We start from the raw sequence: 15,412 nt of genomic DNA, 5'->3' as shown, positions 1-15,412 counted from the left end.
TGTAGGGATAGACTGGTATTAGTGACACATCTATTATTAATAAACTGAAGTTGAAGCCAATGATGTCACTGTAGCACACCAGTGATTTTCTAATTATATTTTTATTTGGCTTAAACTCTTTCGATTTGTATTTAATGTGATGTGATCGGCTGACTTTTCCTTTCTGTGGCTTTTGCTTGTGTGGAAGAACCCAAAACTAGTCCCCCCTCCCCAAGAGGGATTTAGTCCATTCCTTTTAGAGAGGTTCATCTTGGCTCTCTGTCAGTGCCAGGATGCTGGCAGTGATTTTGTCATGGTTACAATAGAGTGTGGTAACAAACGGCAGCCATGAAAGCCCAACGGGAAAGGCTCCGCATTCCAGGCTTGACCTTGGAGTAAGTATTTCTCTGTTCAATAAATGATTTGGAATAATTCTGTGGTTGATATTTCTGAGTCTGCGTGCTGCCATTTCCTTTTTTTTAACTCTGAGGTTTCAGGAGACACATCTAGCATGTACATACTGCAGCTTTGAATAATTACTGTGTCTGTTTTACGCCAAGGCTCTGCAGACTTGTATGACAGGCAGTCGCATGATCAACACATCAGCATTAACAGGAAAAGAGACCTTGTTGGGGGTTGAAAGTAAACCTTACCAGCATATGGTAAATTAATGTATCTTCATGCCACAATCAAATGAAGTGCCACTATAGATCCTGCAGTTATTTGCTCATATAAAATGCAATGTCAATCAAACACTGTCTCAAATCGCTCAGAAGTAGTAGACCATGAATGATGCCTAGCTAAAAGGAGAAATTAAGATAAAGGAGAATATTAAATAGAATAACATTAATATACATGTATTACAAATACTTGTAACTAGATGTTATAATCTGATATTTACTGACATTGGTATAAATCTGTGATTAACTAAGGGATTAATCAAGTTGCAAAATCAAATGGTTACTACATTGTGAACAAAACAAATTGTCTTTTTTAAATTTTGCTCTGGAATTATTTAAGATCCTCTTGCCCCCATTTTCCCTTCAGCCCTGGGCCATACATTGCAGAAATAAAATGTAGATAACTGCCTTCCAGGTCATTGCAGCTGCCAGTTTTACAGTAGGATAAGCAAAGTGTACTATGGGTTGATATGCCCTCAGATTGATTTTATCTTTAATCCTTGGGGGAGCAGTGCCCTATATAGCTCAGAACTGAGAACTCAGTATGTCGGGGAGGAACCTCTTCTTACTCTCTATGGTGCAACAAGCCAGATGACTAAAACACTGTCATCAGAGCAATCAAATTAATGTACTGATAACAACTTTCCATTTGAAAATAATTTTCGTATGTGCAGGAAGCATTTTTCAATCAGTAGGATGCTTGGTATTTATATTAGGCCTCTGATTCAGCGCTAATCATTAAGTTATTAATTAAGCTGATAAGAATGAGAGCCACTTTTTGAAGAAAATAGGTTGAGATGGGTGGATGGATGAGATGATCCCATTTCCCGCATTGAATGTACCCTTTTGGCCAGCATAAAATCCTCTAATTTCAGAATCTGATGAGACCCCATCATTTGTGACAAGATTGCAAATTTAAAAAAAGTACAATAACATTGGCAAAAAGTTCTAGGACGTCTCGGCTTCAAGTCCCACCCAAACTGGAAATGTGCCATAACATGTCCGAACAGGTAATTAAAATAACTGCAGGCAAAAAGTTATTAAATTTAAGTATTTTAGGTATTTTTAAGTTATAGAATACCGCAGTCCTAAGGTCTTTGGTATTTATTCACACTGATTATGTTTATGTTTAACTTTTTAATTGCTTGTTCAGTGTAAAGCAAGCTTTGCAAGAATACATCATGACACATGCAGCTAACTGGGTTGCAGAATAATTTGAAAGTAATCTGATATTATATGGAATTTGGAAAGCATTATGGCTCATTTATACATTTTTGTTCATTCCATTAATACATTTTCCCTAAAGAGAGAGATGTTGTTGAAACCTTTTTGTCTTGCATATGTTAGAATAAGTGCAAGAATGCCAAACTTCAAACCATCACAACAGAAAATGGGGACTGAGATAATGGGAACTGCAGATGCTGGAGATTCCAAGATAATAAAATGTGAGGCTGGATGAACACAGCAGGCCAAGCAGCATCTCAGGAGCACAAATGGGGACTGATTGGTTGGCATGTTAATTCTGAAGATTTACCATGGAGAAATTCTTTCATTTGTCTGATGAGTGAAAAATTAATAGCCTTTGACAATATCTATCTCTTAGTGGCAATATTCAAGTTCTGTACTAACAAGTGATTATTAATAACTTGAAACGGTTATATCAATCTGGAACACAGTTGTTAAATAGAATCTTATTTGGCCTACGTAGATTTTTTAGAAATCTGTATTCCCTTAGTATTGAATGGTTGATGTTCAAATGAACATTCTCAAGCATTATAATTATTACTTAAAGATTATAATTTATTGAACTGGTTGAGTTGCACAAATTTGTGTATTTTTAAATGTGTGGTGACAGATATAAAATTTCCAGATAAAAAAATGACTTTTCCAATACTAGTTTCTCGTACATTTTGCCAATGCTGATAGATGGCAGGTTTGCATTGCAGAGTGACGCCAACAGCATAGGTTCAATTCCTGCATCAGCTGAGGTCGTCATGAAGGACTCTTCTTCGCAATCTCTCCCCTTCCCTGCGATGTGGTGCCTATCAGGTTAAACCACCAGCTCTCTAATTAGAGAGCAGTCCTACAGTGTCGGAGGCCCATGGTGACTTGACTTAAACGCTGAGGCACCCCTTTACGTTACTTTTGGCACAGTTTAAATTGCATAAACAGGTATCCTTTATATAAGACTTTGTGTCAAAAATTCTTTTCGATCTCAGTTTTGAATATATTCATGATATAACACAGTGGCTCCCTGGAGTAGAGAATTCTAAACATTTACAACTGCGTGAAGAAGGTTCCCCTCATTTCCGTCCATTTGCCTGAGACACTAATTCTGAGTTGTAAGCTCTCCAAGGAAATGCTTTCAGCGTCTGCCCTGTTCCAGCCCCCCCTCAAACTTGTATGTCTCAATACGAAACAAAATCAGAAATTGCAGTAAAAGCTCAGCAGGTTTAGCAGCATCTGTGGAGACAAATCAGAGCTAATATTTCGGGTCCAGTGACACTCCTTCAGAACTTACAATTACTCTGATTTCTCTCCCAGATGCTGTCAAATGTGCTGAGCTTTTGCAGCAATTTCTATCTTTGTTTTTGATTTCCAGCATCCACAATTCTTTTGGTTTTTATTGTATTTCTGTAAGATGTTATCTCATTGCTTGAAACTGCGGAGAATGCAGGCCCTGTTTTTCATAATATCTCCTCATAGGGCCTCCCATTTATTCCATAATCAATATCCATTAGATTGTAAGTAAACAAACTGAAGGATATATACTGAAATGTTATAATTTTGGCTCAGCTAAGGACGTGAAAGAATCAAAATTCTTCTCCCCGCATTCCCACCTCCACCCTAGTAAATAAAAATGGCTTCCCTTCTATCTGAGACAGAAAACAGTTATAGAGCTCTTCTGTTTATAATTAGAACTGTCAATGTCTAATGAACCTGCTGCATCCTGGCTGTAACATGAACTAGCTTCAGCAGGCAGTAACTTCCTTTACGGGGAAGCTTAGAAAGTTCTTCCTACCTATGTGACTTTGACACTAAGCAATGAATGTTAATGTTTTATTTTTGGTGCTTGCTGCAATTTACATCTGAAGGAATGTTTATTTATTGTAGTCATGATCAGTATTTTAAATAATATCCTTTAATCGACACCATTTTCACGATAATGCCTTTTTTCCCCTTTCATCTGCCAAGCTATTGAATTTGCATTTATATTATTGTATGGTTTTGAGTTGCGATTAAGATCGTTGTTGGTACTGCAAATTAATTGGACATGGTTTTTCTCAAAGCATGAGAAAATTATTCTAAATCAGCCACTGATTTATTGAATTAACTTAGTGCCATTTCTATTTTAGAATATTCTGAATTTCACTGGCATTTTGATGACACTCTCTGTAACTTTGTACATTTAAATGAGAGTTCTCTGGAATAGTTATCAAACTAAAACAGCAATTAAATCTACATTGCCACTTCAAATGCAGAGTGTGTTTTACGGTTGTGAAACTGGAAGGACAAGATAGGGGAGGGAAGTGGGAGGAAGAACAGAAACATGGAGCTATTAAAAGGAGCGAAGGAATTGATACTAATCCTGATAGGGAGAGCTGAGAGAGAACACTGTAAATCTGATTGAAACTAGAGGTAGATGCTGAAGGCAAAATGAGTAATACAAAGGTATGGGGGTTTAGTGACGGAATTTGATTGAGAACTGGAAAGGGGGTGGCAGGAGATGTCCCAAGTTTGAGGGCTGAAGGGAGATGTACTAAGCTGGCTGAGGTAGCAGAGGTTTTGGAGAGCCCATAGAAAGGCAGAGACACATATAACTTCTTTGAGAGGAAGGGGAGGATGACAGATTGGTTATTGGTTGAGGAGAATTTATGAAGAAGGGCAGTTATCTTAGAGAACCCAGTGATGACAGTTTCTAAAAAGCAAAGTTGATGCTTGAATAAAGGATTATTTATAACAAACAGTATTAATGGGGAGATAGTGGTGCATTGGTGATATCAATGGACTTGTGAACCAGAGGCCAAGGCTAATTCTCTGAGCACACAAGCTCAAACTCCTCCATGGCAAATTTTAGGAACATAGGAACCCGAATTGTCCATTTAGCCCCTCAAGCCTGCTTCGCTTTTCAGGACAATCATGGTTGATCTTTTTCAATGCCTTTTCCCTACGGTGTCGTCATTTGCCTTATAGAACATAGAACAGCACAGCACAGAACAGGCCCTTCAGCCCACAATGTTGTGCCGACCATTGATCCTCGTATATGCACCCTCAAATTTCTGTGACCATATGCATGTCCAGCAGTCTCTTAAATGACCCCAATGACATTGCTTCCACAACTGCTGCTGGCAACGCATTCCATGCTCTCTCAACTCTGTGTAAAGAACCCGTCTCTGACATCCCCTCTATACTTTCCTCCAACCAGCTTAAAACTATGACCCCTCGTGCTAGCCATTTCTGCTCTGCCCTGAGAAATAGTCTCTGGCTATCAACTCTATCTATGCCTCTCATTATCTTGTATACCTCAATTAGGTCCCCTCTCCTCCTCCTTTTCTCCAATGAAAAGAGACCGAGCTCAGTCAACCTCTCTTCATAAGATAAGCCCTCCAGTCCAGGCAGCATCCTGGTAAACCTCCTCTGAACCCTCTCCAAAGCATCCACATCTTTCCTATAATAGGGCGACCAGAACTGGACGCAGTATTCCAAGTTATGTCATTGGTATTTTAGAAATCTGTCAATATCTCCTTTAAACATACTCAATGACTGAGCTTCCACAGCATTCTGGGGAAAATAATTCCAAAGATTCTGAAGATAATTCCATGTCTGCCCAGCTTTTTCATATTTCTCCCTCAGTGCTCTGTCTCCACCTATCTATTCACCTTTCTTTCCCCCCATTTCTTTCTTCTCCACTCCCACTGCTTCTGTCTTCTTTATAAATACCACTTTTTCTGAGGTGCTATCAATTCTTATGAAAAGTCACCAATCTCCCAACAACACTCAAGAAGCTTGACACTATCCAGGACAAAGCAGCCTGCTTGATTGGCACGACATCCACAAGCATCCACACCCTCCAACACTGATGCTCAGTAACAGCTGTGTGTACTATTTACAAGATGCACTGCAGAAATTCACCAAAGATCCTCAGACAGCACCTTCCAAACCCATGACCACCTCCATCTAGAAGAACAAGGGCATCATATATATGGGAACATCACCACCTTCAAATTCTTCTCCAAGCCACTCACCATCCTGACTTGGAAATATATCACTGTTCCTTCACTGTCATTGGGTCAAAAGCCTGGAATCCCATCCCTAATGACACTGTAGGTCAACCCACTGCAGGAGGTTTGCAGCTGTTCAAGAAGGCAGCTCACCACCACCTTCTCAAGGCCAACTAGGGATGGGCAAGAAATGCTGGCCAGCCAGCAACACCCACATCCCACAAATAAATAGTGTAGAAAAAACAATTGAAATGTTAACTCTGTTTTCTCCCCACAGATGCTGCCAAATCTGAGTTTCTCCAGCAATTTCCATTGTGGTTCCAAAGATCCACAACTCAGGACCAAAATTAAAATAAATATTTTTATTCAAAGTGGCTTCCCCTTTGTTTTGCAATTGCCTCCCTGGCTCTAGGCTTCCCAGCCAGGGGAAACAGCTTACTCCGTCTACCCCTTCAAATATTTTGTAGGTTTCAATGATATCATCTGTTCTTCTTAGGAGTTAGTGGAAACACATGCCCAGTTTGCCAGTGTCTCTTCAGATGATTAATGAAAAACAATCTGAATCGAAAGCTAGTCTTAGCAATGGTGATCCTGAAACTATTGTGGTTGTCTTAAAGATCTATCTGGGTTCACTAATGTCTTTTTGGGCAAGGAGATCTGATATCCTTACTAGGTCTGGCCAATGTGACTCCAAAGCCAAAGCACTTAGGAATGGCCACCAATGTCCATGTCACCTGAAGAAATAAAGGGGAATATAATGTCAGGAATATTAAGTTGTCAGTGTCGAATAGGGAATGGGTAAAGAAAGTGGTTAAATCTTTTGGAAGATATGACCTCAAAGATTGTAAAGGGTATCTGAAGAAGCTGCCAAGTCAAAGTGCTTAGAGATTGTGAAGCGAACATAGTGAAAGAGTGTGAATAGGTGGTTTTAATCTTTATCGCCTCTATATTTGGTGTTGGAGAATTTGATGGAAACCGGTTAAGGTAGCTCATGATGGAGAAGAACTATGGGGGTGTCTGTCTCCATGATCTTGTGATAGTTGGTGAATTAGGCTGAAGCAACTGACACAGTTGTGTTTCACATAGTTGAGTCAGTTGTTTTGATAAATAACTGGACCTGTTGTGTACTCTTGCACACAAATTTGAAACTACGGGACTTGATGGGACAAAAACCAGAGCATTTTGTAGGGAACAAGCTCGAGAGTGAGGGATTTCATGAGGAATAAACTTTTGCTAACAAATATTGGGTGATTGGCAGATCAACCTTTTAAATTGTGCTGTGATGAACGAATGACCTGGAGAAAAGCCAGTGATTGACAGTGGACTAGTTAAAGAACTGGGGAGAAATCTGCCCCCCCCCCCCCCCCCCCCACCCAAACCCAAAGATTTTAAAAGAGATTGAGGGGCTAGGTCGAGGGACTGGATGTGTGAAATTAAGAAATGGTAAGAGATGACCTCATCAGTGATCAAAATCTCGTTCATATGTTGGGAGACTACAAGTATTAGTGAGGTTGGTGGTTGGGTTTGCATGGGGAGAGGCTGGTGGAGAATGACTCTTGTTGCAGAAGCAGCTGAACATCAAAATAGGAATTGGCCATTTGGCTCCTCAAACCATTCAGTTAAATCATGGCTGATCTGTATTGCAGCTCGTTTTACTTCACGCTGTACGTGGCTTAATAAAATTATTTCCTTGAAGGAACTTCTTTGTAGAATGGAATTGAGAATATTATGTTCTGCCACTATAAAGGATTCCATGTTATGTGTTTTGGGATTCATTTCTCCACAATTTTATGTATCTTCAAAGAGATCAGATAATGGCCTACCTACTTGAGTTTTTGATATTTAAAAACATTTAACCTCCCAAACAGAGCAGTATAAATCTCAAGATTTATTAATATTTGAGCAGATTTCAATGTTTAGCCACCAAACGTAAAATGTTTGAAAAGCAAGCACATGAGAAGTAAATTTAGTTATAGCCTTATAAATCAATGGAAATATTTACATGATCCTTAAATACCTTTGGTGAAGACAGTTTTAATAACCATTCTAATCTTACCTGTCAGCAGCACATCCTGAAAAATATCTAATGCATAATGTCTGAATTCCTGGAGGAAATGTATTTTTAACAATCGTTGTCAATTGCTGGAACTTTTTACATTCTCCATCTATTCACTGTAGCATGATATAATGAGCAGCCAGTTTTCTGATTAGATTTGACATTTTAACTTACAGCCTGACACCAAGAAGCTTGAGCCCTACTCCCACAAGTCCTTGCAGTCCATGTAGTCCACTACATGCTTTTCACTTTTGGAGGTAAGGGTATGATGCTGTTTTAGCCTGCCAAGGAAAAGCTGAATTGAAAACCAATATTTGTATGTGCATTGAGGAGGGACATCCAGTTTTTTTTATTAATATTAAAGTGTATGATTTCCATTGTGTTCTTCCCAATGAGCTATATGCAGTCAGCATTTTCTGTGATGTGTTTCACTTGATTATTTTCTTTATTCTATTTCTACGTATTTTTGTTTTCCACACCTTCCGTTGCCAATAATTTGTTTCAATCATTAATTTAGATCATGTTTTCCAATTTGCCAGCTGAACAGTGGTTAATGTGATATACTGAGCATCTCCTGAATACTGGGAACAATGGTACTCTAGCCAATTGTTGGGGACCTAAAGGCATTTACTTTTCTGCCTGTTTTGCACCCACCTGATTTTAATTTATAATTTGTTTTAAAAAACACAATGCAAAATTGGGCAGGATGTTAAGGATTGCTCACGTTATTTTCCTCACTGTATGGATTAGGTTAAAATTACTCCCTCTCAGAGGATGTGACAAAAATAAATGCTTGTGAGGAATTACTGAAGTCTGTGCAGAGATGACAGTGTTGAGATAGAGGAACACAGCAGGCCCTGCAACATCAGAGCTGCCGCTCTGGGTCGGGACCCTTCTTCAGAATTGGGGAGGGGGAAGGGTGCTCAGAACTACAGAGAAGGAGGGGTGGAGCTGAGGAAGGGAGGTGGGATGGTGATAGGTGAGTGCAGGTAGGGAGTAGTGGGGATTGGTCAGTGATATGGGAGGGACAGATAGGTAGGAGAGAAGATGGACAAGTTTCAGAATCTTCCAACTGGTTTCAAAATATCCCACCCCTGGCCTCATCCCATGATCAACCCTCCCTCTCATCTTTGCCTCCTTGACCTGGCACAACGTGTCCATCTTCTCTCCCATCTATCCGTCCCTCCCATCTCACTGACCAATCCCCGCCACTCCCTACCTGCAATCCCCTATCATCATCCCACCTACCTTCCCAAGCCCCATCCCATGTCTCTCTATTACTGAGCTCCCTTCCCCTCCCCCTCCCCACTTCTCAAGAAGGGTCCTGACCTGAAACATCAACTTTCCTCCTCCTTTGCTGCCTGGCCTGCTGCTTTCCTCCAGCTCCACACTGTGTTATCTCTGACTCCAGCATCTGTAGTTCTTATTATTATCTGAGATCTATGCAGTTGTCTGGTATTTGGTCCAGTATCTAGGATGGATCAATAAATGATGGGGTTGCTTGCAGAGATGAATTACTCAGCTTTTCTTATATGTTTATACTGCACTTTTGTAAGGTGATGACTTCTACAGTTACTTGAGGTTTTTAATCAATTTCTTTTTTTAAAACTATCTTCTTTTTCTAAACTAATTTCAGTTTACACGAGGTTCTGATCAGTGGGGCTGATTGTCATCCTGTACCTCCGGCCACATGATTACTGTTTACACTGAACTTTGCTGGTGAATTTCTTTGAGTGGAGGAACAACCTGTGTTAGCCTTGAAAACTAGTAAAAGCTGAACCAAACAGTGCACAAAGAGGCTTGCAGCTCAAAAACAGACATGATTTCAGGCCATCTGACTTGTAAAGATGGGACTGAGAGTGAGTGAGGCATGAGCTTATTGTTATGAAAACCACAGGTGTACTTTTAACCTTGCATCACTTTATTAAAATGATTTCAGGAGAAGATAAAATATGCAGATGTTTAATAGATAGAGTTAATAAATTTTGAAATGATTGAAAATGCTTGTGAATCCTTAGTGTTTAAGGTAAGCCATTTGAAGTACCAGTTGATCTCTGACATTGTGTATGGAAAGTTGAAGTCCGATGTATTTGGGGATGAAATAGAGTTAGAGAAGAAATATCTTTAATTGGATTAAAGCTTCAACTCAATTTGAAGTCATACGTTCTGCCTTTTTAAAATATTTTCACTTAAAGTATCTGTGCCTTGATTGAAAGCGGAGACTGTTTTTGTAAACTCGTGCCAAATTCTGTCATCCCAACTAGGGAGTATCATAAAATCAAATGTAATGAGAATTGTAGAAATGCAGACAAGGGAACTTATAATGGAAATAGTTGACAGGATGCAGATTTTTAATATATAACACAACAATCTGCTATGATGTTGCATAAGAACGGGTGAAGCCAAGTTATAGTCTTCAGTTGAAATGTTCATGTACTACTGTTACCTACATTTCGGGTCCATTTTCCTCTTTTGGAGCTATCAAGTACAAGTACAGGAAATAAGTCATTGTTCATTGCACTTAAAATGAAAGATAAAATGCACAATGGTGTGTTTTAGAGCCGTTAACATCAGTTTTGAATATTCTGTGTTCTTTGACCATCAATGACTAACTGCCTGTGGCAGTCCGTGTTCACAATCTGATTCCCTCATTGATTCTTAATGATTACTGTTCAAATTTACAGGTGGATGTTGAATTGATCACTCCAGGAGATCCAGTGCACCACTCCATGCGCGCACAAGCTACATGTCACTTTCAAAGCCCTAGGTTGCAATTGGTGTTGCCTTTGTCCATAGCCAGTTAAGGGTACATATTGCAAGACTATACGCTATAATGAAATCAGTAAATTGGGAAAAGTCTGGCTGTAGAGAGCAATAAATCTATTCCTATTCATCATTTGTCATGTTTCAAAGTTGAGTAAAATTCTTCTTTAATCCAACTTCATTTCCCTTTGATTTCCAAAATCTGACTATTCCATAAATATAAAAACAAGAGTGCTGAAATGGCACCGATTAATGCATTTTTACTAGGAAAACAATGGTGTGGATTTTTCGATGGTCAGACCTTCATCATTTTAGCATAGGTGGGAGTTACATGTGGGGATCCTGCAGAGTATCATCAGTAAAGCCCATTGTAGCAATTCAAGATTTTAAAGTGGAATCATGGAATACTACATTGTGGAGAGAGGCTCTTCAGCCCATCTTGTCTGCACTTGTCATCAAACTCCTATATATTCTAATCCCATTCCCAGCCCTTGCCCCATAGTCTTGTACGCTATAGTATTTCAAGAATTAGTCTAAATAGTTCAAAATGTTGTGGTAGTTCCTGTCTCTGCCACTCCTTCAGGTTGTAGATTCCAAATACCCACCACCCTCTCAAAGAAACAAAACTCTCCTTAAATTGTCTCTAATTTTCCTGCTTCTCACCTTAAATCTGTGCCCCCTGGTAAGTGAACCCTCTACTAAGCAGAAGAAATTATTCCTATAGCTTTCATAATTTTGTAGACTTCATAAGATCCCTCTCTGCCTTCTCTGCCCAAAGAAGAATTTGCAGGGCTACAGAGAAGTTAAGTTAATAGCTACTCAGGATAGATCAGACCACTGAGTACATAGCACAACTCCTGAGTGACTGTAAAACTGAACCCATGCTTCCCTCAACTCCACCCCTCCCCCAACCACCCAACTACCCTTCCCGAGACCAATTACTGTACTCTTGCCTGACAGCACTGGGATCTAAGCACCACCAGCACCCCACCCTTAGCCCACTGGAGTAACTGAGCCCAACCCATCGTTCCCTGCTCCAGGTCAGATCTCCCCCACCCTTGCTGCATAGTCCCCTGACCACTATCCCGCTCTCGGCCCAACATCTCTTTATCCCAACTGTAAATGAGATCCCTCCCCTTGATCTGCTGCAAGCGAACTCACCTTTACCCTACAGGACTTTTTTTTTTCTATTCATTTTTGTGGGATGCGACCATTGCTGACTGGCAAGCATTTCTTGCCCATCCCTAGTTGCTCTTGAGAAGGTGGTAGGGTGTTGCCTTCTTGAACTGCTGCAGTCCTCTTGCTGTGGGTTGGCCCACAATGCCCTTGGGGAGGGAATTCCTGAATTTTGACCCAGCGACAGTGAAGGAACGGCGATATATTTCCAAGTCAGGGTGGTGAGTGTCTTGGAGGGAAACTTGGAGGTGGTAGTGTTCCCATATGTCTGCTGCCCTTGTCCTTCTAGATGGAAGTGGTCGTGGGTTTGGAAGGTGCTGTCTGAAGATCTTTGGTGAATTTCTGGAGTACATCTTGTAGATAGTACATACTGCTGCTACTGAGCGTCGATGGCAGAGGGAGTGAATGTTTGTGGGTGTAGTGCCAATCAAGGGGGGTGCTTTGTCCTGGATGGTGACAAGCTTCTTGAGGATTATTAGGGCTGAACTCACCCAGGCAAGTGGGGAGTATTCCATCACACTCCTGACTTATGCCTTGCAGATGATGGACAGGCTTTGAGGAGTCAGGAGATGAGTTACTTGCCACAATATTCCCAGCTTCTGGCCTGCTCCATCCCAATACCCTTTACCCCTCCTCCCCCCACCCCACTCTGGGACCAACTTGGTTCTGCCCTGCCACTGTGCCTGGCTCTGTAACCCTGGCCAGCCACCTATTCTTCATGAATGTTGCTAAACATTGTCCAATTATCGGCAATAATTTTCTCCCCTTCTGATCTTATGGTGGAGGGAAGGTCATTGATGAAAAGGCTGAAGATGGTTGGGCCTTGGACATTATCCTGTAGTGATTCTGGAGCTGAGATGACTGACTACCAGTATCACTCCATACCTGGACAATACCACCCCCCCACCCCCACCCCCACCCCCGCCATCTCACTAATTGTAGACTGGGTGATCACTGCAGAACACCTACGCCTGTCCACAATAAGGAAACTAAGCTTCCAGGTGCCTGCCACTTTAACACACTACCCTGTTCCCTGGCCAATATCTCTGTCTCAAGCTTGCTGCAGTGAAAATCACTTTCCACTTGTGGACCCTGCAGCTGCCTTGACTCAAAAGCAAGATCAACAAATTTGGGGCCTGAGGTCTCCCATGTCCTTACCCCAATCCCCCCAGACCAGGCCTTGTTATCACACACTATTACACACAACCCATTGTCAGCCAATAACAATCCCCACTAATATCTGTTCACTCTCCTAGCCGGATTCTTATCCACTCCTTCGTCTGTCCAACTGTTCTCAATTTTTGGGCTCTATCCCTATCTATCGTTTACTCCTTACTCCCCACCACTCTCTATTCTGCATATAATCTGACATTTTCTAGCTACCATCAATTCTATACAAGGTCATTCAACCTGAAACATTAACTCTGATTTCTCTCCACAGATTCTTCCAGACCTGCTGAGCTATTCAAGCAAGTTTTGTTTTTGTTTTCCATTAATTCCACCTTTGCTAGTGCTCCTTGATGCACACTAGGTCAAATGTGGCCTTGATGTTCAGGGCTGTCACACTCATTTCCCCTCTGGAACTCAGTTCTTTTGTCCATGTTTGAACCAAGGCTGTAATGAGGTCAGGAGCTGAGTGGCCCTGGCGGAACCCAAACTGGGTGTCACTGAGCAGGTTATTGCTGAGCAGGTGCTGCTTGATAGCACTGTGGATGGCAGCTTCCATCGCTTTACTGATGATTGAGAGTAGACTGATGGGGTGGTAGTTGACCAGATTGGATTTGTCCCTTTTTTTCCACGCAGGACATGCCTGGGCAATTTTCAAGTAGCTGCCAGTGTTGTAACTGTACTGGAAGAGCTTGGCCAGATGTGCAACCAGTTCTGGAGACACAATGTTCAGTACTATTGCCAGAATGTTGTCAGAGTCGATAATCTTGGCAATATCCACTACCTCCAACCATTTCTTGATGTCATGTTGAGTGAATCGAATTGGTTGAAAACTAGCATGTGTGTTAGTGGGGACCACTGGAACAGGCGAGTTGGATCATCCACTCAGCACTTCAGACTGGAGATTGTTGTAGAATGCTTCGGTGTTGCCTTTTGCACTGATGTGTTGTCCCCCATCCTCAATAAAAAAAGAGGGATATTTGTGGGGCTACCTCCTCCAATTAGTTATTTAATTTTTCACCACAGTTCACAATTGGATGTGGCAGCATTGCAGAGTTTAGATCTTCAAGATAGTGGCAGAGTAGGACTCCTCAGCCAGAACTCATCTGCTCCATCCATTTTTTTTTTCTTTTTTTCTCTCCTTTTGTGTTTCTTTCTTTCTCTTTTTTCTTGCTTACGTTCTGTCCTTCAGTCTCAAGTGAAGTCATTATGAGCTTCCAGCCCTGGACAGCAACTTCAAGAGCCTTGAGGTGAAGCCAGCACGATTTCATGTCCTCAGCACGGTCTGGGTTGAAGGGACTGCTATCCTGAACCTTTTAAAAACATTTTTCTAATTTATTCGTTTGATTTTGTACTTCTGTAACTGAGAGGGCATGAAGGCCTGTTGTGTCGGACTTTATATTTCTTAAATTTTCTATTCTTTTCCTCTCAGAATTTGTACTTAAGAAACCGTAATTAGGTACATTTTTACTTAAGATGGTGCCATTAGTGATGACTTGTAATTTTTTTTGTTTTACTCATGTGAGTACATGTGACAATAAGACTAATTCTAATTTGAGATCTGATCCCTTAGTTGCAGAATTGCTTAGCTCTATCTATGGCATGCACCTGGTGCAATTTAGTATACAAATAGTCCTATGCTGTCGCTTTGTCAGGGCGACACCTCATTTTTAAATGCACCTGGTACAGCTCCTGACATACCCTCCTACACTGTTCTTTGTTCTTGCATTCAAAGTTATATCTGTCCCAATTGCTTTGCGTCTGATGTAGAGTAAAAATGACTCCTGTATTTATCAAGGATCCCCTTTTCTTCCACCAGCTCTAACGCTGTTAATGTCCTGCCTGAACACCTGCCTGAAGTTGAAGTTATGGAAGAATCAATGATTAATGCTGTTCAAATCTAAACAACCAAAGTCATTTCTTTGCCTAGAACTAACAACCAAATTTTAACATCATAAAATGTGAGGCTGGATGAACATAGCAGGCCAAGCAGCATCTCAGGAGCACAAAAGCTGACGTTTCGGGCCTAGACCCTTGATCAGAGATGATGAAGGGTCTAGGCCCGAAACGTCAGCTTTTGTGCTCCTGAGATGCTGCTTGGCCTGCTGTGTTCATCCAGCCTCACATTTTATTATCTTGGATTCTCCAGCATCTGCAGTTCCCATTATCTCTGAAACCAAATTTTAACAATCAAGTTCACAATGTGGCTCATTTACGCTTGCAAAAAAGTGACACATGCTCTTTTACCCTTACTCTTTGCAACAAAATTAGTATGTTTAAGCTTTTTCTAAATTACCGGAGAGCTACTGTTTCCTGTTGTTTTCTCGCTGAAACATCTCAACAAACCAGAGTTGACATTCTAGCTTATC

At 40.9% G+C, this 15,412-nt stretch overlaps 1 protein-coding gene across 9 annotated transcripts in view; it reads left to right on the top strand.

Annotated features, from left to right (window-relative positions):
- The window catches only part of LOC125450809 (microtubule-associated serine/threonine-protein kinase 4-like), a 457,413-nt gene that overhangs the window by 234,649 nt on the left and 207,352 nt on the right, over nt 1–15,412 (top strand). For 3 of the 9 annotated variants that reach the window (XM_048527024.2, XM_048527023.2, XM_048527022.2), the window contains exons 1-2: nt 256–374; nt 8,114–8,194. The exons of 5 other annotated variants lie outside the window; for them this stretch is intronic. In XM_048527024.2, the coding sequence (XP_048382981.1) occupies nt 328–374; nt 8,114–8,194 (128 nt within the window). In that variant the 5' untranslated portion in view covers nt 256–327. Of the gene's footprint in view, nt 1–255; nt 375–8,113; nt 8,195–15,412 lie in introns of those variants that run through there. One more of the 9 variants, XM_048527029.2, reaches the window with a different exon arrangement.

Source organism: Stegostoma tigrinum, chromosome 3, assembly GCF_030684315.1.
Source record: "Stegostoma tigrinum isolate sSteTig4 chromosome 3, sSteTig4.hap1, whole genome shotgun sequence".
In the NCBI taxonomy this organism is placed as follows: Eukaryota; Metazoa; Chordata; class Chondrichthyes; order Orectolobiformes; family Stegostomatidae; genus Stegostoma; species Stegostoma tigrinum.
The sequence above is the reverse complement of the archived record's forward strand: the minus strand, read 5'-3'. Positions and strand labels throughout refer to the sequence as shown.